This window comes from Cuculus canorus, chromosome 2 (assembly GCF_017976375.1).
Source record: "Cuculus canorus isolate bCucCan1 chromosome 2, bCucCan1.pri, whole genome shotgun sequence".
NCBI lineage: Eukaryota > Metazoa > Chordata > Aves > Cuculiformes > Cuculidae > Cuculus > Cuculus canorus.
The window spans coordinates 157,876,667-157,898,952 of record NC_071402.1 but is presented as its reverse complement, the minus strand read 5'-3'; the positions used below and the strand labels follow the sequence as shown (position 1 = coordinate 157,898,952).

At 41.7% G+C, this 22,286-nt stretch overlaps 1 protein-coding gene and 1 long non-coding RNA gene across 4 annotated transcripts in view; one reads left to right on the top strand and one right to left on the bottom strand.

The window, feature by feature from the left end:
• The window catches only part of CCDC13 (coiled-coil domain containing 13), a 40,633-nt gene that overhangs the window by 8,892 nt on the left and 9,455 nt on the right, over nt 1-22,286 (top strand). For 2 of the 3 annotated variants that reach the window (XM_054060576.1, XM_054060578.1), the window contains 11 exons: nt 577-725; nt 3,196-3,338; nt 6,670-6,759; nt 7,035-7,151; nt 8,686-8,790; nt 10,348-10,512; nt 13,046-13,222; nt 14,743-14,946; nt 16,087-16,211; nt 18,844-18,927; nt 19,993-20,121. In XM_054060576.1, coding sequence (XP_053916551.1) covers nt 577-725; nt 3,196-3,338; nt 6,670-6,759; nt 7,035-7,151; nt 8,686-8,790; nt 10,348-10,512; nt 13,046-13,222; nt 14,743-14,946; nt 16,087-16,211; nt 18,844-18,927; nt 19,993-20,121 — 1,488 coding nt within the window. The remainder of the gene's footprint in view (nt 1-576; nt 726-3,195; nt 3,339-6,669; nt 6,760-7,034; nt 7,152-8,685; nt 8,791-10,347; nt 10,513-13,045; nt 13,223-14,742; nt 14,947-16,086; nt 16,212-18,843; nt 18,928-19,992; nt 20,122-22,286) is intronic. The other variant, XM_054060577.1, reaches the window with a different exon arrangement.
• The window catches only part of LOC128851475 (uncharacterized), a 28,656-nt gene continuing 9,574 nt past the window's right edge, over nt 3,205-22,286 (bottom strand). The window contains exon 3 of the long non-coding RNA XR_008448854.1: nt 3,205-3,528. This is a non-coding gene — a long non-coding RNA (uncharacterized LOC128851475). The remainder of the gene's footprint in view (nt 3,529-22,286) is intronic.

Here is a 22,286-nt window from a genome sequence, read left to right as displayed (position 1 = left end):
ATAGTCTTTGTTCCTAATCAATTCCAAAAAGCAACATTAACAATACAAACTGATGCCAATCCATCCTGGTGGGGTTCCAAGAAAATCAGATAAGGACACAGGAAACTGGTCTTTTGTGAATTACCATGAAGCATTCATTTTTAAATAAAGAACCTCAGTAGCAGCTTTTGTAGTCAATGCTTTGTTGGCTTCTGTTCGGCTTCAGTTAAGTGAAGAAAGTAAAGCCGGACTGTAGTGGCCGCTGAATGGTGAGCCTGCCTGGTTTCCTCTGAAGAACCAGATTCAGTGAGATGAGACAATTCAGTAACCTCAGGAGCCCTGAAGATACCTGGTCTGTGATGTTTTACCTTAGTCAACACAAAGAAGTGTGGAATTTTTGAAGAATAAGTAAGTCAACTGAATAGATCGTATTCTTAACTTGTTCTGATCTGAGGTTCAGATCTGCTTCATTCGATAAACTCACTCTGAGTAAGCTCAGCTCATCCAGCATAAAGGTATTTTGTTATTTGATTTCTGAAATCATCTACCTGAAGCACATTATGGTGACGATTCCCATTGTGGCTTTTTTTTTCCCAGGTTGCTTGAGGTTGAGAATGAGCAGCTCCGGGATCAGCTTCGAGAGGTCCAAGATGAGAACTGCAGACTATACAAACTGGTGACAGAGAAAGATTTTGAAATAAAGCAACTGCAGAAAAAAATACAGGAGGACAGATTGGCTTTGTTGGGTAAACACACCAACTTTGTATTCTTACTACTTTAGTTGCAGTGTTTGCTTCATGATGATGACAATAGAGGTAACAGATTCATTGTGAGCTCCTGGCAGTGAAATGTTCATGTGACATCTCTTTACCTATTTTGTGCTGAAAAGGAGTATTTCAGTCATACTGGTTGCCTCCATTTTCACTCCTGTGATAAGCTTCTGCTAGGAAGAACCACATTCAGCTCTCAGCTGAGAGGCTTATTCTCTTTTGAGCTTGCAGTGACTTACAATAGCCCAGAAACCAGACCCTCTGAACTTTGGAAATACTTAGACAGCTGGGTATAGATTTAGTCAATGCTTGGAGTAGCTTCCTGAACTTACAAGGGTCTAAGCTGGCACTGCATTTACAGCGTTCGCTAAACATCAATACCTCTCCCATGCAAGGAATCTCATTGCTGTATTTGCAGAGGAAAGCTCCTTGCAATGATTTGACATGATATGGAATGGCATTTATGCTAAAAGATCTACATCTTCCTATCTCCTTTGGTTTCATGAGCTGCAATATGGATACTACTACTTGCTATCTTAGAGAGCTGTTGAAACAACCAAATGACTTCTGACAGTCAGACAGGTCAGACCTAAGGTGCAAAATATTGATACTGATATTTATGTGTCCCTGAATATAATTGTGGTGCTCTTTTGGAGTATGCGGTGATATCAGACTCTCACAGATCTTCTGCAAACTTAGTGTTTTGACAAAAAAGTGACGATTCATAGAAATCATATTTATTTACTTTCTGTTAATGTCACAGAGCACTGTTGCAGCTTTCTCTGCTATGTATGTTAAATTCCTTATCCAGGCTCCTTTTGTTTGCCTGAATAGAGTACAAGCAGGATGCTAACTGAATGCAAAGTCCGGCTTCTAAAGAGGCCTGAATGACCTTTGAAAACTGAACTGTGCAGGCTGCTCCTTCTCCACTGGGTGCCACTGTTGTTCAGGACAGCGGTGTTGACCAGGCTATTAGAGAATAGCAATAAACAGAACTAAATAACCCTTAAATTACACCTTCATTCTCAACTTTCTGTAGTTTCTATGTAGGAGAAACAATAGCTGTTGCTGGGTCAGGGCCAGGAGGCAGATGTGTTTTTGCATCTTCTTTGCCAGCTTGTGTCAGTTTGGCCTATGCTGCTGTTTTCCCTCTGCACTGTGGCAAGAGACTCACTCACATTATGTGGGAATTAAAAGCTTTGATTAAGTGTGTGCAATGCGTTTGAAGACCATCACATGTGAGCAGCAGCCTGGCTTTTGCTTAGTTTAGTACTTACAGTGATCCTTAGCAGCCATTATCTATTAGGAAAACTGAGGAAAAAATAGCTTCTAGATGAGAGGGGAAACACACATCAGATAAAGGAGTAAGAACAGTGGAAATGCTTTTGAAAATAGCTGATCTATTATTTTCTCTACAACCATTTTAAAGAGTGGCATGGGGTCATGTTCTGTTCTCACCTATATTCCACATGGCCCCTTTAATGTCTCTTGGGGTTTTATGTGACAAGGAATTCACACAAGAGTGATCTGTCATCCTTGCAGCTCACCCTGGTTCTTGAATGTAGTCTTCAGGGATGTCAATAGAAAAGTAATTACTTCAAAGCACTGAAAGAGGATGAAAGAGTTAAAAAGAACAACAACAGCCAAGTTCAATCTTCATCCGTCCCACAAAGGATTTGTGATTGCAGGCTCATATTCATTGCTGAGCTAGAGGTTTCCATGGACGTTGTGTGCAATCACATCGATTTTGTGCTCATGCAAGAACTTGTCTTCACCTATGTGGTATTAATAAAAGCCAAGTGACACATAAGCCAGTCCTGGGGATTAGTGTATCTGTGACACTAATCAAACCCTCTCTGATGAGTAGGTGAATGAAGTGCCTGTTTAGAAGAGCAGTTAAAAGAGTAATACAGTAAGGTTCCATGTATAATCACAAGGGACTTATAAATAGGCACAATGACATTTCCTGGATGTTATCCAGGACCCAACTGTAATAGTGTCCCTGACCTTTTAGGATAGATGTCCTGAAAAGTTTGCACCTCTTTTTCAGCAGCTCCTCCAGTAAACAACCAGTGCAAAACAGAGCATTGTCTTTTTCTGTGAAGTGACAGTTCATAACGGTCCTTCACAGCGGTGAGCGGAAAACACCTCCCCTTTTCTATGTAGTAATGCTGCTGCGATCACTGTCATGGTCTTCTGACATGTGGCTATTGCCGAAGTGCAAAATATAGCTTCGCTAGTCACAATGTGATGCTGACTCAAAGGACCAAACAATCAAGCTGGAATCATTGATTCCTCTTTTCCTTCACTTGTTCATTTAAGTGCCTGGCACAGCTCTGAGAGAAATGGATTTGACAATGAAAGTACACTGTGCATGAAACAAAGCATTATCTATACTGAATCTTGCCTGTAAAATGTGTCCTTTGCTTTTGTGTATACTTTTCAGGGACATCTGGTTTAGCTGGAGATGTTGCAGCTACTAAAATGGTTGAATTGGCCAAAAAGAATCGTGAGATGACTGCCGAGGTAGAGAGTGAAAAAGCCAAAGTGAAGCAACTGAATAACAAAGTCAAAGAGCTGGAGAAAGAAGTGAGGCATTTTTGTTGTTCTCTTTTTGCTTGCTAAAACATAGAAATACGGCTTTTGGGATAGAGAAGCTGTAGGAACTGGATTTAATTCATGTCCCATATTTTGAATTTGCTCTTACATCCATGCTTGCTTTGAGTTCTTGTAATTTCTGTCCATGATAGGAGGAATGTGTGCATTCAGTTGTTTCCACCTGTGCAGAAAGGAGGAGATATGAAAGGATATCAGTAAGTTTGGAGAGAAAGATTTATGGAATACCAGTTAGGAATATTCAATAGTATTTGAGGCACAGAGGCTTTTCTAGAAGCATGGCAGTGATATTTTTCTGTTTTAGTTTGTGTGAGGAGGAGCAAATGTCATGCCATTGTGTCTTACATACCCACCTCATTAATACCAGTCATGAATTACTACTTTACTCTTCTTTGTTCATCCACATAAAGAAAGCTGTTTTCTGGCATAGGAAAGCTGTTATCTGGCCTAAGTACTTCCCGAACTGAGATGGTTACAAACTGTATCACTTAAGACAGCAAATCTTCACTCAAGCAAATTTATTTTTCTGCTTTAGCACAACTTTTTTTTATATGTGCTGACCTTTCACAGGAATAATTTAACTCAAGTGACTGCTGAAATGAAAATTAGATGCCTCAGTGTCAATGTTTACTTTGTTCATTGGCTACAACTGCTTTTCCTTACACAATACTGTTAACATTTTGGATAATTTTTAGTGTTTTTTTCTGCACTTTTGTTACTTAGAAGATGTCATTTAAATAGATCTATAACGTTTATCATGCTGACAAATGCATTTTGACTCCTTCTTTCACAATCATTATCATGAATGATGCATCTCTCTGAATTGTACTCTGGCTACCTGAAAGATTAAGAAATGGTAGATGAAATGTTTGAGAACTCTTGCATGAATCCAGAGCATTCTGGTCAGAGGGGTTTTGTCGATTGTTTGGCAGGCTGGCTAAGAAGTATCAGGTATAGCTGGGGACCCTATCAGTAGGGGAGCAAGTCATGAATAATTTCAAGTAAAATCAGCTTGGTTGTAATGTCCTACTGCAGAACTGCAATGACTATTATTCAAACAGAAACTTAAAATATTGTCAGATATTGACCTGAAAGGAAGGACCACAAAGGACATTTCAGGAAAGCAAATCAAACTCAAAGCAAACAGAAGCTTTCAAGAAACAATCATTACTGGTCAAAACAGAGATGGACACTTTAGATGTGAACTAAGCTGTACTTAGACATCAGTACTTTCGATATCAAAACCAAGTAAAGCAACCTGTCTCATCTGAGATAAAGGTGAACTGCAAAGTGAACTAACTGAAACACGCCCTGGTCATCAGTCTGTATTTCCTCACAGGCTCATTTGAGATGACTCTTCTCTAAACTGATTGTCACTGGCTGAGTTTGTGGATTGTACTTGTTCAGTAGAACTATATGAAGACATAAAAGATGGGTAAAATTAAAGCCATGCTGGTTGATGAGAAGCTCAACATGAGCAGGCAGCGTGTGCTTGCAGTGCAGAGGGCCAACCATGTCATAGGCTTTGTCAAAAGAAGTGTGGCCTGCCTGTTGAGCGAGGCAATTTTCCCTCTCTACTGTTTTCTTGTGGCACCCCACCTGGAATCCTGTGTCCAGTTCTGGAATCCTCAATGTAGAAAGAATATGGAACTGTTGGAGTGGGTCCAGAGGAGGGACACAAAGATGATCCGGAGTCTGGAGCACCTCTGCTATGAGGACAGACTGAGAGGGTTGGGGTTGTTCAGCCTGAAGAAAAGAAGGGTCCAGGGAGATCTTATAGCACCCTTCCAGGACCTCACATCACTTTAGTAACGCTTAAGCTAAGCTAGATCTCTGTCTAGACACACTCATCTTTTTCCACTGATTGTAGAGAGAACCAAGACAGCTGAAGTGCAATTCAGTTGCCTATGCAAAAGGATGAAACTATGATCTTGGATGTGTGCTTGACCTCTCAGACATCCCTGCAGGGTAGTTGGACGTTACAGTGCTGGCAGTCCTGGCACAGCAGCTGAAGGCCTGCTGGATACTCTTAGATGCCTGAGTTGGGGCTGGACAGCTGTGGGTGGGCAACAAAATCAAATCTGCAGTCAGTGCATCCTCTTGATGTAATATAGGTGTCTACTGTAGAGTGTGCTGAAGATTAGACTCCTCTGAGTGCACCCTCACTGAAAACAGGGAAAGTGCTAATTTTTAAGTTGAGTCTCATTCTGTACACCTACTTCTGGACACCATGAACTCTACTAAATGAATTGTTGTGTTGGTACCTTACAAATGCATCACGATAAGTAGTTTCACCACTGGAAAACACTGTTATTGTACATAATTGTTAGCTCTTTACTTGTATGAGGACCGAAAAAGTTGTAAATCATGAGTGTACAAACATGACTTTGTTCCTACAAACAAAATGGAAGGTATGGTCATTGAGTGATTCAGCAATCACTTAGTGAAGGTAAACTTAGCAAAGATGTGTAAACAGAGACTGCAAACAGATGCTTGCAGACAATTTCCTTAGAATTTGACCTAGCAGCTGCTAATATGAGCTGAAATTGCTCGTTCTCACTCCATTGCCTAGAAGAGTTGATGAACTGGATAGAAAGGGTGAGGCAACCATTGATTTAAGAAGGGGTAACATTAGAGCATGCTCTGAGTTTCACCCTGTTTTCCCAGATATCACTTTAATGAATAAGCTTTTCCTTAGAGCCTTCTTTTATTCAGGCAATTTTTTTGCCCACCTCAAAGGATGAAGCCTCAGCGCTTTAAATGCAACACTTCCTGGCCTTTCCAGCTCCAAATTCGTTGCATTATAGTCCATTAAGAAGTCTTTGCAACCTCAATGTGGGACATGATTCAGAGGAGAAAGGGCTGTGTGCCTGCCTTCCTAAACAGTTGCATGCAATAAGAGACAGTTTCTTCACAGGTTGAGAAATGTTATCTTAGAGCTATTCCAGCTTAAGAAAAAGAGCCTTAAGATCATTATTATTTTTTTTCTTTTAAATTCATCACATAAGTAGAACTATGTGCTTTTTATGAAATATCCTATAGTTTTCATGAAGAGTGGGTTAACTGGCATCCCAAATCCAAAACCAACATCCTGATCCGTACTGTATTTGCATTCATATATAGAAACACTTGCTTTATGAAACTATTGTGATAAACACAGAAGTCTCCATACCTGATAACTGATCCCATCTCAGCAAGTCAGAGACATTTCCACTGAAGTTTCTAATTCATATTCCATGAATGTATGCTCTTCACTGGATCTACTCTATAATAACAATGTTTTTGGTTTTGTTTTTTTCCCCAGCTACAGACAGCTGTGGAAAAAATGCGTTCGCTTGGCGGTTGTGATGCAGGAATCAAACAATCAACTCTGAAGATGATAGAAGGAAACTTGGTATGAATTGTAACTGAAGAGAGGGAATAAGAAGTTGATACTTAGTTCTCTTATTGTGCACTTTTTCCCTTGTGACAAGGATGTATCCCTGTCACTAGTTTTGTGACCAAATTGCTGTGTTTGTATCTTCTCTGTGATCCAAATAATTAGGGAAATCATTTCCCAGTGGTCTGGGAAAAAAAAGATTCTGTGATACTGATGGATCTGTGGATCTTAATCACTTCAGTTTTTCCCTGAGGAGTCTGTTCTTACTAAGTACATTCTTCTCTTCGAAGGCTGAAAGTCCAGAGGTGAAAGCATTGCAAGAAAAATTAACCACCGCCAACTTTAAAGTGATAGAGTATCGTAACCAACTCCAATCTGCAAAACAGGAACTGAAGATGACTCAAAAGGTACTGCTGCAGGACACAGTCTTTGGGTGGGATCCTGTGTAAAACGTAGATTCTTGTGAAAGCGGAAGGAGGCTTCTTTTCTTTTGAGCTTTGATTAGGCTTCATGAAGTATTCCTGTGAGCCATGAGGATGTTAAAAAAAGCCACAGCTGTAGTGGTTGCATTGAAAATATATGCACATCAACACACAGATTTCATGCTCTGCCACCACAGCTGGATGACTGTATCCACTATTTCTATTGCTATGATGGGCACAGATTCTCTAAGTTTTGAAAGTCCCAGTTCAGCAAAATAAGTTTCTGATTGACTTGAAGCAAACATTCAGGCCCATTCCTCCTTTCCAAAACATTTAATTATGTATTTACTTTTAATGTAGGCTTCATTCCCTGGAAGTCAATGGGATTAAGAACTGCACTTCAGCTAAAGCACGTATTTAAACAGTTTGCTAGAGTGACATCCAGAGTAACCTTTTCCTCTTTGATTCTTGATGGATTTTAATGCGTTACTATGTGCTCTGTTTCCTTTGGTTTCATTACTTTGCATAAGAGACCTGCAATGCAGATGAGAGTAGAGAATATGGTCCTAAAAATAGAACTCTGCTGACCTTTTTATAAATAATTTAAATGCTCTTCATACTAACTTTAGCTCTCGTTAATGCGGCTGTGTTGAAATTGTGCAACAGAGATTGGCTCAATTCCTGATTGCAAGGGTGTGTGTTAAGACAGTATCTCTCTTCTGTTCTTGTTTAGTTCTGGTTAAGTATTCATTATTTTAGAAATAATTGCATATATTGAAAGCTGTTTGTGATGCTTAGTAAACTTTGGTGATGAATTTGAAGTTGTCTTAACAAAAGAAGGGCAGTTTGACATCCAGCTATGCAGCTCGATAGTACAATTTTACACTCTCCATAGGCAAGCAGCAAAATGCAATTACACTTTTAAAATATCAAAGTATATTACTCAAACATCTAAGTACTGAATTACCCACCTCCCAAAGTGAAATAATTCATGTTAACCAGGCACCTCCTAAGCGCCAACACTTTGTGTTGTGATAGTGATCTGAAAGAGCTTGCATTACATGGGATACAGGATGTGGGAAGGTCTCTTTATCAGGGAACGCCGTGGTAGGATGAGGGGTAATGGTTTTACACTGAAAGAGGGGAGATCTACATTAGATACTAGGAAGAAATGTTTTACTGTGAGGATGGTGAGACGCTGGCACAGGTTGCCCAGGGAAGTCTTGGATACTCCATCGCTGGAAGTGTTCCAAGGCTAGGTTGGATGAGGAGCAACCTGATCCAGTGGAAGGTGTCGCTGTCCATGGCAGGGGGGTTGGAACTGGATGATTTTTAAGGTCCCTTCCAACCCAAATCATTCTATGATTCTATGATTCTATGATTATCAGATACCAGCGATAAAGGCCACTGTGTATAGATACAGTGTTTTGTGTTTACTGCTAGAGAGCAGCTTTTCCTCCTTTCTCCCCAACATATGCATTTCAGCCTAGCCTTATTGTTGATCTTAATCCTTTCCTAGCTTTTAGCAAATGAAGTTGGTGAAGATGTGAATATTCAAAATCTCTTGACCAATTCTAGCAGCTGGCGTGGACGGGCCCAGCAAATTCTTGTTCTCCAAAGCAAGGTGAGTTGAGAGACTGCATGGTGCTGGGATGCTCTTTCTCCATAGAGGCATTATCTCATTGTGAGTTAAAGATAACATTAGTTCCTCATTAAGTAATTTTTAACATTTATACCTGCTTATAAGGTCTGTCCAAGTATAGTGTTTACTGCAAATACCTAGCCAGTCTTTTTTTCCGTTCACAAAAGCAACTGTTAGAATAAAACACTTTATGGTAACTTTTGTAATAGTTTTATATGTATGTGGTAATGGGATACTGAGTTTCAATATGTGTTGTTGTGTGCAGGATCTTTCAAGTGTTGCTGCAAGCTGTATTAATTAGTCTATTACAAATATGCAAGCTTTAAGCTGGGAATCTTTCGCATCTGTGTGGAAGGAGAGAGTTCAGTGACTTTGGAGAGCTATGGCAGCCTAGTTAGAATCCCAGGAGGTTTTGAAGGTGCCTCTCTTTACTGAGTACAGAAGGAGCCCTGTCAGTGTCTGTGCTCTAACTTAAACACTTCTGATTGATGCCTGAAGTGAGATGGGAAGAATTCAGGCCAGATAAGATTTTCAAGTCGTTCCCCCAAGTACTTCAGTAAAATCTTTAACTCTTGATTCTTCTGAAGAACACAGTCTAGCTGAAATGTCAGCTCAAGACAGGGAAGCAGTTTTGTCTGCAGCTTAAATAAAACTCTCAGGCAATTTGATACATTTTTTCCCTATTTTTCTGCTGTTTAATTATATGCCAACAAACTGTGATTTTTGCACCCTGACCAAAATTGTTAACTTCTGCTTTCCCTTGAGCAAATTACATTTTGCTTCTGTTAAGACTCCCTGCTGGGATTCATCTGGAGACTATATGTACTGTAATTTATTGTAATGTAAGAATTTCTTTCTGAGCCAGTCTCCTCAGGTCCCTTCTGTAGTCAGTGGGAAACTTTTAAATACAGTAACTGGATCAAAAGTGAGGTAGATGCATCTTGGAAGACACCTCAAGAACAGGGCAGAGGAACTGGGCTGTAGCAGTGATGGTTTCCTTCTCCTGAATACAAAAGAAGTCTGTAGTGAACCGCTGAATCAAGGTTCCTATGATTAGGCTTGTGAACTGTGCCTGAGATGTTTACATTGTGGGCATCCTCGATGGTGATTCTGCTAAAGATCAAGATGCTTAAACTTGTAGGGACGAGTGGGTGTCTGCCCTTTTAGAGAAGATCTAAGGTATTATTCTGTTGCCCACGTGTGTGTTTAGTGGCATTCAGGATGCTTTGGAGTGTCTACCTGGCCTCCATATGCGGCTCCAATAAGGCACTGATCTCCCATGTGTCCTGAGTCTCCTGTAGGTCCAGTGTTATATCTCCTCCCTGCACAGAACCTCTACACCTCTGCATCTCTGGATGTTTGTTAGCAGCTAATAAATTTAAAATTGAAAGACCAGGCACTGCTCTATGTTAGTTAACCACGATAATGTCAAGTAATGTGACACTACACTCTGAGCTCCCTTTGCTTATATCTTCTTCAATGCTTTACCACTATTCTCCTGGTAAAGGTTCTGGATTAGTTGTTATTATTGTCCCCTAGGTTCGAGAGCTGGAGAATCAATTGGGTCAAAATAAGACCCTAACATCACTGAGTGAGCTAGATGAGGAACTGCTGGCACTTACTGATCCAAGGAAGTTGTCAGCCCGAGAGAAGAACTTGTTGAAGATTCGCAGCTTGGAAAAAGAAAAGAAAGAAGCCTTGGAGGTAAAAGCCTGTGAGTTCACAGAGTCCTGTTTAGGTACACAGTGTGTAATAAACTCACCTTACCTTAGGATGTATGGTACACTCTACCAGGACACCATTTCATAAACCCACCAGATCTGGTGACGAAGTCCTGCCGCAGTTCACAGACTGAGCAAAAAGCTTCTGTGCTTATTTTCTGTATTGCACTCTTGCATGGCCAGGCATACTGCTGCAGTACAAGATTTGGTCTTCCCCTCTGCTGCATGATTCATGCATCAGATGCATCCCCTTGACTTGAAATGTGGCCACCTGCCAATGGCATGATATCCTGTGTTAGAAAGAGAGAGGCAGGCACTGGGCTACAATGAAGCTGGTACTGGCTTTATACTGAAGGCTTATGTAGAGAGAAGCCCTGCTAAAGCTGCACCCAAACTCTGTAAAGTCATCCTCACCCTGTAGCCAGATATATATTCTTCATGCAATTGTAGAATCACAGAATTAGACAATGGTTTGGTTTGGAATGGACCTTAAAGATCACGCAATTACAACTGCCCTGCCATAGGCAGGGACACTTTGCAGAAGATCAGGTTGCTCTGAGCCTCATCCAGCCTAACCTTGAACACCTCCAGGGATGGGGCATCCATGACTTCTCTTGGCAACCTGTTCCAGTGCCTCACCACCCTCAAAGTGAAATTCTTTTTCCTAATATCTCACCGAAATTTCCCCTCTTTCAGCTTAAAACCACCCTCCCCTTGTTCTATCCCTGCACTCCCTGATAAAGAGACCCTCCCCACCTTTCCTGTTAAATAAACGTCCCCCTCACACCTCTTAGATCTGTGTGGCAATGGGCTTTTGCATTTGAGCAGAATGAAGTTGAGAATGGCACCAGCCATGCTCTAAGAGGCATTCTGAAAGTGGGTCTTACCCTACAGCTGTCACATATAGTTGCTACAAATAAACAGTGTTCAGGGATTAAGAGAGGTGATAGCCGGTGGCACAGTCGATAAACCTTAAGGTGGAAAAGATATGTAGGCCTGTGTCCATAAGGAACATGGGTAGTGGAGTGTCAGCTACTCATTTTCAGGTTAGCAAAGCACATCTCCCTCTGCTCCTTTGCTGTGTTCACTTCTGTAGAGGCCGCTGGGCAGTGGTCCAGAGCTTGATTAGCCACTGCTTTTCTCAGCACGATTTAATCGTGCACAAAATGAGCAATAGGCTGATACACACCTTTCACACTTGGTCTTAAGAATGAAAGAGAAGATTTATAGCTACAAGCACAGGGCACAGGGGAAGCTTTCCTCAATAACTGTAATCTGCATGGTTTCACTTCTGCCTTTGTGTTTCAGGCTCCATTCATAACTTCCTCTGTACCTATCCATTACTATTTGCTAGCTTGTTCTCTCAACAGTCAAAGGCAAAGGCATAGAATCACAGAATCATATAATGGTTTGGGGTGGAAGGGACCTTAAAGCCCATCCAGTTCCATCCCACCTGCCATAGGCAGGGACACCTCCCACTGGATCAGGTTGCTAAAAGCCCCATCCAACCCGACCTTGAACACCTCCAGGGGTGGGGCATACATGAGTTCTCTGGGCAACATGTTCCACTGCCTCCCCACCCTCACAGGAAAACATTTCTTCCTAATATCCAATCTAAACCTTCCCTCTTTCAGCTTAAAACCATTCCCCCTTGTCCTCTCCCTGCACTCCCTGATAAAGAGCCCCTTCCCAGCTTTCCTGTAGGCCCCCTTTCAGTACTGGAAGGCTCCTATGAGGTCTCCCTGGAGCCTTCTTCAGGCTAAATAAGCCCAACTCTCTCACTCTGTCAGCCTGTCCTCATATGGGAGGTGCTCCATCCCTCTGATCGTCTTTGTTGCCTCCTCTGAACTTGATCTAACAGACTCATGCCCTTCCTGTGCTGAGGACTCCAGAACTGAACAGAGTACTCCCAAGTCAGGTCTCACCAGAGCAAAGTAGAGGGGCAGAATCACCTCCGTCACTCTGCTGGCCACATTTCTTTTGATGCAGCCCAGGATATGGTTGGATTTATGGGCTGCAAGAACACCTTGCCAGCTCATGTTGAGTTTCTCACCCACCAGCACCTCCAAGTCCTTCTTTTCAGAGCTGCTCTTAATCCATTCCCCACCCGGCCTGTATTTGGCGCAGGAGGCAGTGTATGCCAAGGACAGCTTCTAGGAGATAATGTGGCATCGCCACCTTGTATCTGGAAGGGAGTTTCCCTGTGGAGAATGATGAGGCAAATGAAGAAGTTGGAGCATACAGAGTTAGGTTTTAACACAAAATTATCATTTGCTTCCTGGCACATACTGAGTCAAGCTGGTCCATTTGCATTTCTGAGTAGAGAGACCTTTTTAATGCTGGCAAGTAGGCAGTGAGTATATGTAATATATATTTTATAATTGCAACTTACTTAGGGATGATATGGCAGTAGCATGTTTTGAGTTCTATGAGTGATTTCTTTCGCTCACTAAAGCACCTGGACTTGGTGATAGCCTATAACTCTCATTTCTTACGATGTGTTTGCATCACGGCAGAAACTTGCTGGGGAACATGATGCTCTTCAAAGAAGTCATGAGGAAGTGAAAAAAAAACTTGATGCATCAAAAGCCAGGAACAAAATTCTGGGCAGTGAAGTGAAAACCCTTAAGGAACAGATCGGAACCTTGCTGGAGAAAGGAAAACACGACGATGAGCTCATAGATGCCTTACTGGTACAGTCTGACAATTTCTGTTGGTCCCAGCTTCTGCAGACCATCCATCTTTCCATAAGCAATGAAACATGATATTACTGAGTGACACGATGACACAGAAAACCTTAGGGTGTACAGGGACCTGATGTATTATACTGTGATAGCCAGAGGTTTCGTAGCCATCTAAAGCCTTTCTGTAGTTTAATTTTTGTGTTACACAGCCCAAAACACAAACTAACTGAATCATGAGTACTAAACTATGCGGACATTCACTTGCAGTAGCTGGAGCTGAGAGGACTTGGCCCCTTCAAAACCATCAGTATTAGCAGAGACTCAAGGTGCAGCTATGCTGAAATAAATGGCTGCTGTTGTAGTTTTCCAGGACCCTTTTGTCCCGCCGTGGTAGTAGTCTTAGAATCATAGAATAATTTAGGTTGGAACAGACCTTGAAGATCTTTGAGTCCAACCATAAACCTAACACTGCCAAGTTCACCACTAAACCTTGTCCCTGAGCACCACAATTACAGTTCTTTCCCTATTACAATAAGGAAAAAAAAAATAGAAAATATGCCATATCTCGGTAGGATTTTTCCTGATACAAGTCCTCATGAGCTTCAAATCACATGTCATTGCTTCTGAATGTAGTTTTTAGCTAAGACATGCTTATGCCTAAGCTGACATTCACCTTTCTGTGCACCAGGCAGCTGCAGGGAATGTGTGTACTGACCACAGATGAGGCAGATCACAGAGGAACCAAATAACAGTTGTCACTTCGCTAAACCTGAGCATTCTCACTAAAATTATTATGGAAGGATTTAAATTTACTTATGAAAGAATGGTTAACCTGTTTTATCCCTTAGATCAAAGAAGCGTCTTACTTGCAGTTTGTTGGCCTGACAGAACAGCTTGTCCCACAAGTATTAGATTTGTCAGTGTGAGAAAAACTCCAAAACCCACTGGTAAAACAGCCTAGCCTGCTACCTGCTGTCTCATACAACCTTCATCTTTTAAAGTCACTTTCACACAATCTGATCATGTTCTAACTTCACGCAAAAGCACACTGAAATCTTTTATCCAATTTATGAAGAAGTCACCCTCTTTGTCAAATGACAGCCTTTTTTGTTCTCTCTTCTACTACACTCAGGAGCCAGGCTGCCAGCAGACTGAATCTTTCAGTTGCTCAGAGCTTTTCTACTCACACCACCCAGTCGCTAAAGTCTTGATAGCCAGTGGGGACAGACTTTCCTTACCCAGCCACATGTGGCTGGGCATTGCAAGTGGGTGTGCTGTGCAGTCTTTTCGAGGGATAGATACTGAGGACAAAACATGATCTCATGCTTAAAAATATAACGAACCAAATTCTTGGAGTAGCACTAGTGACATCAGTGTACTTACACCAAAGAATGGGTTTGGCCGGGCAGTGGCTTGCCCTAGCGTTCCTAAGCGGGTATTTGACTTGGGGGGGGGCATAAAACACCCAGGGAATCAGTAATCCTTGTGTAGAGAAGTGAATGTCTCACTCATTGTTTCTATTTTATCAGAGCCAGCAGAAGCAAATGCAGGACATCTTAAAGCACCTGAGCCAACAGGATGAGAAGAACAAGGAGTCCCAGCAGATACTAGGGCAGCACTTGAACAGTGAGGTTCAGAACAACGTACTTATAGAGCAGCTCAGACAGATGGTAGCTGAACGAGAAGCAAAGATTAAAGAGCTGGAAGAGGAGATTGAGCAACTCACGCTTCAGGTAGACAGTCAGGAGAAATTAACTAGAGGAGCACACTTTGTAATCATTTTAGATCTGCTCTACCACTTCCTTCTCCCTTGTTATGTGAGATGGTTGCTAGCTCGAGAGACTAATACCTCTGTAACTGACAGTCCCTCCTAATGGAGTGATAAAACAGGAATACTCTCTCGTAACTCTTTAAGTTTCTTCCCTGTTTGTATGTAACTTTTCTTCAAGCTCTTTAAGCAGCAGAAAACGGCAATGTCAATCATAACCACATGTGGCTCAGTGTCAAGACTGTCACACAACTGACAGGGAGGGTTAGGCTGCAGTGGGGACTTCTCAGTTTTCAGCATCCTTGGCTGCTGAAAGAAGCAAGCAAGCAAACATAGGTGAGGCCAACACCAGCAGACTGCCATGGTACCCAGCTGCATCCCCTTGTGGAGTGGTGGGACTCCTAGTAAATTATGCTCATCTCCCACTGTAAACAGCTTTAAAAACTTCCTCCCCCTCAGATCTATTGATTTGTGCCGGATGGGCTTCAGGCATATGGAAATTTCATTGTACAGATGAAAGAATTGTGAAAGATGGTCCCTTATGGACTAGTATGTTCAAAATGTTTTCAACTGTTACAGTCTAGTGTTGCAAACTGACAGAAGCAAGATTGCCTCTATTGCCAGAGCACAATGGGAGTTGAAAGGCAGTGACCTGCCAAAGGCTTCTCCTGTGGTCTCATGTCTTGCAGTCAGGTTTGTTCAGCGTATTTAGACATCCAATTCCCATTGGTATAAATCCCTCACAGAGTTATGCGAGATTGTGACTCTATTAAATTCCTCAGTAATGGGGACTGAAGCATTGAACCCAAAATAAAACTTGGGTTAGGGACGCAAACCAACTGTGCTGAGAGTGGCAGTGCTGCACTGTGGGTTCTCCAGCAGCACTGTGTGCACCCTGTGATTTCATATGAAGCTGCACTTTTTACTAACTTTTGCTTTGTTTTCATCCTGCAATGGATTGAAACTAAAGAAAAGCTTCTGAGGAGGTCCTGTAAATCAAAAGTTCTGGCGTGTTCATAGCAATAATGCTGCTGATGAGGCATTGATGCAGCTATTTTCTTTTGAACTGTGTAATTGGTTTTATAACCTTCTCCAACATTAACAGATGAAATCCACTCATCAAGAGGACGATTCAGGAGCTGATGATACACCACATTCTGAGCAGTCAGAAGATCTAGGTTTTACTCTGGCATCAGGCAGCAATCAGGTTGGAAGGATTGGATCTGCTCGGTAAGGACCCTAATGTCAGTGTTTAAAATTGTTATGAGTTATTTAGAAGCATGGTTTTCCCAGACAATTGCATCAAACCACAAGAGCTGTGTGCCAATGGCTGTGGCAGCCTGTTTACAGTATATGGGAATCTCTAATCACGTTATGTCTTGGGCTTACATCCTGGAATAGAGAAAGATATACAGACTTGCAGACATTACTACATTTGGCATGACGGCAGTGCAGCAAATTCTGTTTCTCCAGCTCAGATAATGTTTATGTGGTTAGCTTAAGTGCCTGCGATTCTTTTCTTTTATGAGAAACGGGACTTCTAACGAGCAGAATTCTGAAAGCAGGGTGGTGAATTAATACAAAATGCCATTTTAGGTAAGCACTAAATCACTGGCACATTATTTAAATCGATAAATGTGCTTTGAGTAGGGTTTACTTGCAGAAATGTTGAAAACACACCACAGCATTTGTTCTTAAGAAACACTCTTTTTAAAGCCTCGCTGTGGACCATGTAAATTACTCTGGTCTTAATAGAGCAGTAAATCTGATTTTTGTTTACACTGATGTGACTCTGGGTCGTTCTGGCTGTATAAAGGGACCATAATACCAGAGCAAAGTATATCCTTTCCTGTTAAAATGTTTGTTTTGTTGCTAAAGAGTTCATGGTCTAATTGACAATGAGGATGTGAGACTGGTTTTCTGAGGAAGGAGGAAATTTATCATCGAGTTGAAGTTGCGACTGATTTGTTCTATGTAAATTTAACTTGCCTAGTTTTAAATCGGTTTGCCAGATCCAGTTCCCTTGCTTGCTTGCTGAGGTAATTCTGGTTAGCTTCAAAACATGAATCAGAAGTCTTGTATTTTCCCCAGAGCTTTCCCATTACTTTTCACCTCCTTATTCTTCACTAATAAATGCCAAAGCATTTCTAAGAATGGAAAAATATTGAGGCGTGGGGTTGTTTAGCCTAGAGAAAAGGAGGTTCCTGGAGGTGTTTAAGAGACAGGTAGACAAGGTGCCCAGAGATGGTTTAGTAGTGGACAGTTGTGGTTGGCCTCAATGATCTCAAAGGTCTTTTCCAACCAAATGATTTTATGATTCTATGACTTTAGATGCTGAATTTGGCTTTAAAATTGCCAGCTGGATCCCTGAGTCTGAGTAGTCTTGCTACAGAATTTAAGAAAAGTTCTTAAAAGTTCTCAGTGTTTTTGAGTCAAAACATCCTCAATTTGGAAGTTTTCCTGTCTCCATTGTCGTACTTCTTTGGCTGACTTTATTCTCCCACTTCTGACTCTACAGAAGTTGTGCTCTCATGAAGCAATTCTCTATTTATCCCTTTTTTTTATTTTGCATCTCTGCTGATGGTAGGCAGGATGGCAAACAGGAAAACGGGGCGGGGTAATGGCTTTGTAGAAGCCACTAAAGGCAATGCATAAATTATTGCTTGTATAGGTGGCTAACATAGCTCTGTCATGAAAATAGCTGACATGTCAGGTGGGCAATAAGTGAGTCTGAGAACTGCAAGAGCCGTTAATAATTTGGTCAGCAGGGCTCGCTCATTCCATTAACTTTAATATGCTGATGAACTCTCTATTCCATTTTACTTTACTGAATAATCTTTTCCTATCAGGAAAGATGAAATGAAAAATGCTATAAATAGGAGCTAAAGCCCCTTGGAGATGTAGAAGTAAAAATCTGCCTTGTTAGACTGGGCCACTTGTATCATTATCAACTTTAACTTGATTATAGGATTAACCACTCCTGCCCTAGAAGGCAACGCTGCCGGTTCCAAAATATTAAAGCTTTATCCTCTGTTGACTGTAGCCTAAAGACAAGGAAATACAGGCAAGATGTACAGATACTTATCTTTAGGCAGCTGAGCTCAAGTTCAGAAAACAAACGTGCTAGAATATCCCAAGCACATGTATCATTGCCCATAAAACTCATCCAGACTGGAAGTGACACTCCAATATTATCAGTTGACTTCTCCTGTTACAACAGAGAGCTTGACAGATCTTCCCGAGGATCTCCACAAAGTAGAGTATAAAGTGTATGTTTTAAAGGCATTTGGAAATAAAAGCTGTGCACCTCATTGCAGAACAGGGGTTCCCTTGGTTATGAAAGCGTGCAACATGCAAAGACCATCAGACAAATACAGTAAGCTGTGCTTGTCTCTCACGGTGGTAGGTGAAGGTGTAAGACGAGAGTGCTCTGTGTGAAGATTCAAGACAGTACCTGTGAGGAAACAGAGGACCAGTGGCTGCTTGTGTGGCTGCATGTTCAGCTTGAGCCAAGCAGGGTCAAGAGCTATTGCTCTCGAGTTGATGTGTGGCTACTCTGTGACACGGAGCTCTATAATGCTGCTCTGGAGTGCCAGCAAAGTATCCCCAGAAGCACAGAGATCAGACAGTGAGCTATAGTTTTTGTGTAACGGAGACAGAAGCTGTTTTTACAGTGTGTTTTGGAGTCAGTGAGCAAGCTGAGTTATTGTGTATGCAAAGCCTGTGGGATACCCACTTAGGAAGCTCTGGGAGTCTTTTCCCTACAAGGCAGCAATAAACACGGACATTAGTAAACCACTGGAGTTCTTGGAGAAATGCCCTCTGTAGAATTCAATACTTAACAAAGGTTTCTTCCTCCCAGCACAGTGTCTGAGATGGGCCATATGCTTGTAGAGTCAGCAGCTACTAAGCCTTCCCTTCTCATTGATAACATCACACCTGAAAGGTATGTATTTAAACTTCATCAAAAACAAGAGAGGTTTCCTGCCATGCTTGGCAAGCTGCTGACAAGCCCTGTCCTTGTCTGCCTTGTTTCTGTAATGAACAGCTTCTTTCACCATCCTTTCTACCTCATACTGCAAAAGAGCTCTGACACAGGCACTATTGCCTTTTTGCTATCTTAATTTTTCATTGACTGCTAAGTTTATGCCTCATAAATCCTGTTTTTCCCTTTTTGCTCCCAATCACCCAGATGTCACCTGCTTTTTTGCTCTAAAGGAGATATTTCTGAATACTCGTGGGCAGTGCAGTGACAGGACAAGAGGGGATGTTTTTAAGCTGAAAGAGGAAATATTTAGATTAGATATTAGGAAGAATTTTTCTCCTGTGAGGGTGCTGAGGCACTGGAACAGGTTATTCAGAGAATTTGTGGATGCTCCATCCCAGGAGGTGTTCAAGGCCAGGTCGGATGAGGCTTTGAGCAACCTGATCCAGTGGGAAGTGTCCCTGCCCTTGGCAGGGGGCTTGAAACTGGGTGATCTTTAAGGTCCCCACCAACCTAAATTGTTCTAAGATTCTATGATTCGATGATTCCATGAAAACTGTCCCTTCTTTTCATCACATATTAGGCACAAGAATGGCCATTGTACTAATACTGCCTGAAGCCTTTCAGTGGGAGAAAATCAATAGCGTGCCATTTAACAGCTTAGCATAGTGCTTTGGAGAATCCACATATCCGCTTCTTGTACTTCAGCAGTAGCAGTGGGAGGAGAGTTAAGTGACACCTGATCAGAAGTGGAAGTTTATTTTCAGTGGTGATGGAAAGTAAAGCATCCCTGCAAAGGAAAAAGGCCTTTCTAATGAAACTCACCAGTGGCTTTATTTCCAAGTATTTCTATTCTATTTACTGCAGTATAGAGATTGATGCTGGGGGGAGGTAGTGAGCCTGGTTCTGCATTCTGTCTTATTCTGCAAACAAGCGTACTTTGATATGTTTTTCAAATCCTGTCTTTGTTTCATTTCTTTCATTTGTGAAATGGGAAACAGACTCTTATGTTTCTGCTGCTTTTAGGCTTGCTGGCATTGACAGCCCGGATTTGAAAGTGCTGCAGACACAGATCACAGAGCAGAAAGCGCTCTGCCAGGCTGCTGAAGCAGAAAGAGACAGGCTCCTGGAACTGGTCACTGTGCTGCAGAAAAGGTAGCAGCTGATTCTGCCAGTGTCCTTTGTGGGATGCTGCGATTCAGGAGCACTTGAGATGTGTGAGAGCCTATAGCATGCAGTGCACTACACCATACGCCCCCAGTGTGATCCTTCCTTAAATAGGGGCTTTTAAAATCTTTCTGCTCAATTTCACTGCCTACTTGATGATTCATTTTTTTATTATTCTTTTAGAACAAAAGGCAGAAAAAATAAAGTCATCTTCAAGCTTGCTGCACAGAGACAAAACATGAATTCATGTGTTTATATATGAATTATTTAGGCAGCAATGTTATTCGTCAGTAGTAAATACTGTTATTATAGTTATAATCTGACTCCTGTTCCAAAAGCTTTTCACATTCTTTTAAGTTTTCCCATATCCTCATTTAAATTAATTTCTTCTGGTTTAACTGGAGCATAGCAGTGATTTTTTTTTTCCTGTCTCTTAGTTCAATTTAAGATGATGTTAAAAACCAGCTATGTTTTCAGAGGACAGAAGAAGCAAAGTATTTTCTTTTTAGACATCTTTTAGATACTGCTTTTTTTTTCCAAGTTAGAGAATATATATTATTTGATTCCCAATTCTGTATTCCACCTTGTGGGAAGATGTACTTTTGTCTATGTGCTTTAGAATACTATAGGCACTGCTATACATATATATATGTATATATAAAAATACAATAGACGCAATAGCTTGGGTGCTTTGTTTTACATCAGTTATCATTTCTCACTTCTCTAACTTTTGTCCTGTAAAAGTAATAGCAGTCACAAAATTACATTGTATTGTAACTGTGGTGAAGGCATCATTCCCTGTGCTTTTAAGGGCTAGGTCCTGGAAATATACACAGGGAGAATTTTATTCATCTTTATAAGCCCAATGACTTTAATAGGCCTTTAATAGACCCTTAATAGCCGGATGGAGGTATGAGTGATAGCTGAAATGTGGCCATCGTGAGTATGGGCTAAGGAAGAACACAGAGTCAGTGAAATGCACAATTGTGAGTAAAACGTACTACAGATTGATGATTCAGCAGCTCCACATTTATCATACATTTATCAAGAGCTCCTGCAAGTAAAGAAAATTTTGTGAGGTTGTGTCCAATAGCTCTCGGAAGGCATCAGGATAAAATAGCATCCAGTTAAATTTCAACATGTATGTACATAAAAATATCAGGCATTCCTCCTCCTCCCTTCCCCAAGGTGGAGTGTGGATCAGCAAAGCTCCAGTAACTTACATAATGCTTAAGTCAAGAGAAGAGCCGTGGAGATGGTTACATGAGTGGGATTGTTCTACCACACCAGCTGGACATGAGGACTGTGTTTCACAATCACTCACTGCCGTGCAGAACTTACTGTCAGAAGACTGAGAGCTGCCCTGCAGAGAAGGACTTGGGGGTGCTGGGTGATGAGAAGCTCAACATAAGCCGGCAATGTGCGTTCGCAGCCCAGGAGGCCAACCGTATCCTGGGCTGCATCAAAAGAAGCGTGACCAGCAGGTCGAGGGAGACCTGACTTGGAGTACTGTGTCCAGTTCTGGAATCCTCAACATAAGAAAGATATGGAGCTGTTGGAATGGGTCCAGAGGAGAGCTACAAATATGTTCAGAGGGCTGGAGCACCTTCCATACAAGGACAGACTGAGAGAGTTGGCTTTGTTCAGCCTGGAGAAGAGAAGGCTCAGAGGAGGTCTTATAACAACCTTCCAATACCTGAAAGGGACTACAAGAAAGCTGGAGAGTGACTATTCATAAGGGCTTGTGGTGATAGGACAAGGGGGAACGGGGCTAAGCTAGAGATGGGCTGATTTAGACTGGACATTAGGAAGAATTTCTTTACCATGAGCGTGGTGAGACAGTGGAACATGTTGCCAAGGGAAGGTGTGGCTGCCCCATCCCTGGAGGTGTTCAAGGCCAGGCTGGGTGGGGTCTTGAGCAGCCTGATCTAGTGGGATGTCCTTCACCATTGCAGGGAGGTTGGAACTAGATGATCTCTAAAGTCTCTTCCAACCCTAACTATTCTATGATTCTAAGATACTCCATTGTAAACGGTTTGTAGGATTTGGCCGTGCTGAGGGAAGGGAGAGAGATAGGGTAACATTTTTATTTAAGTTATTCACATTGGCAGAGGATTTAATAAAAGCTATCTAGTCTTGTCATTTTTCCTCCA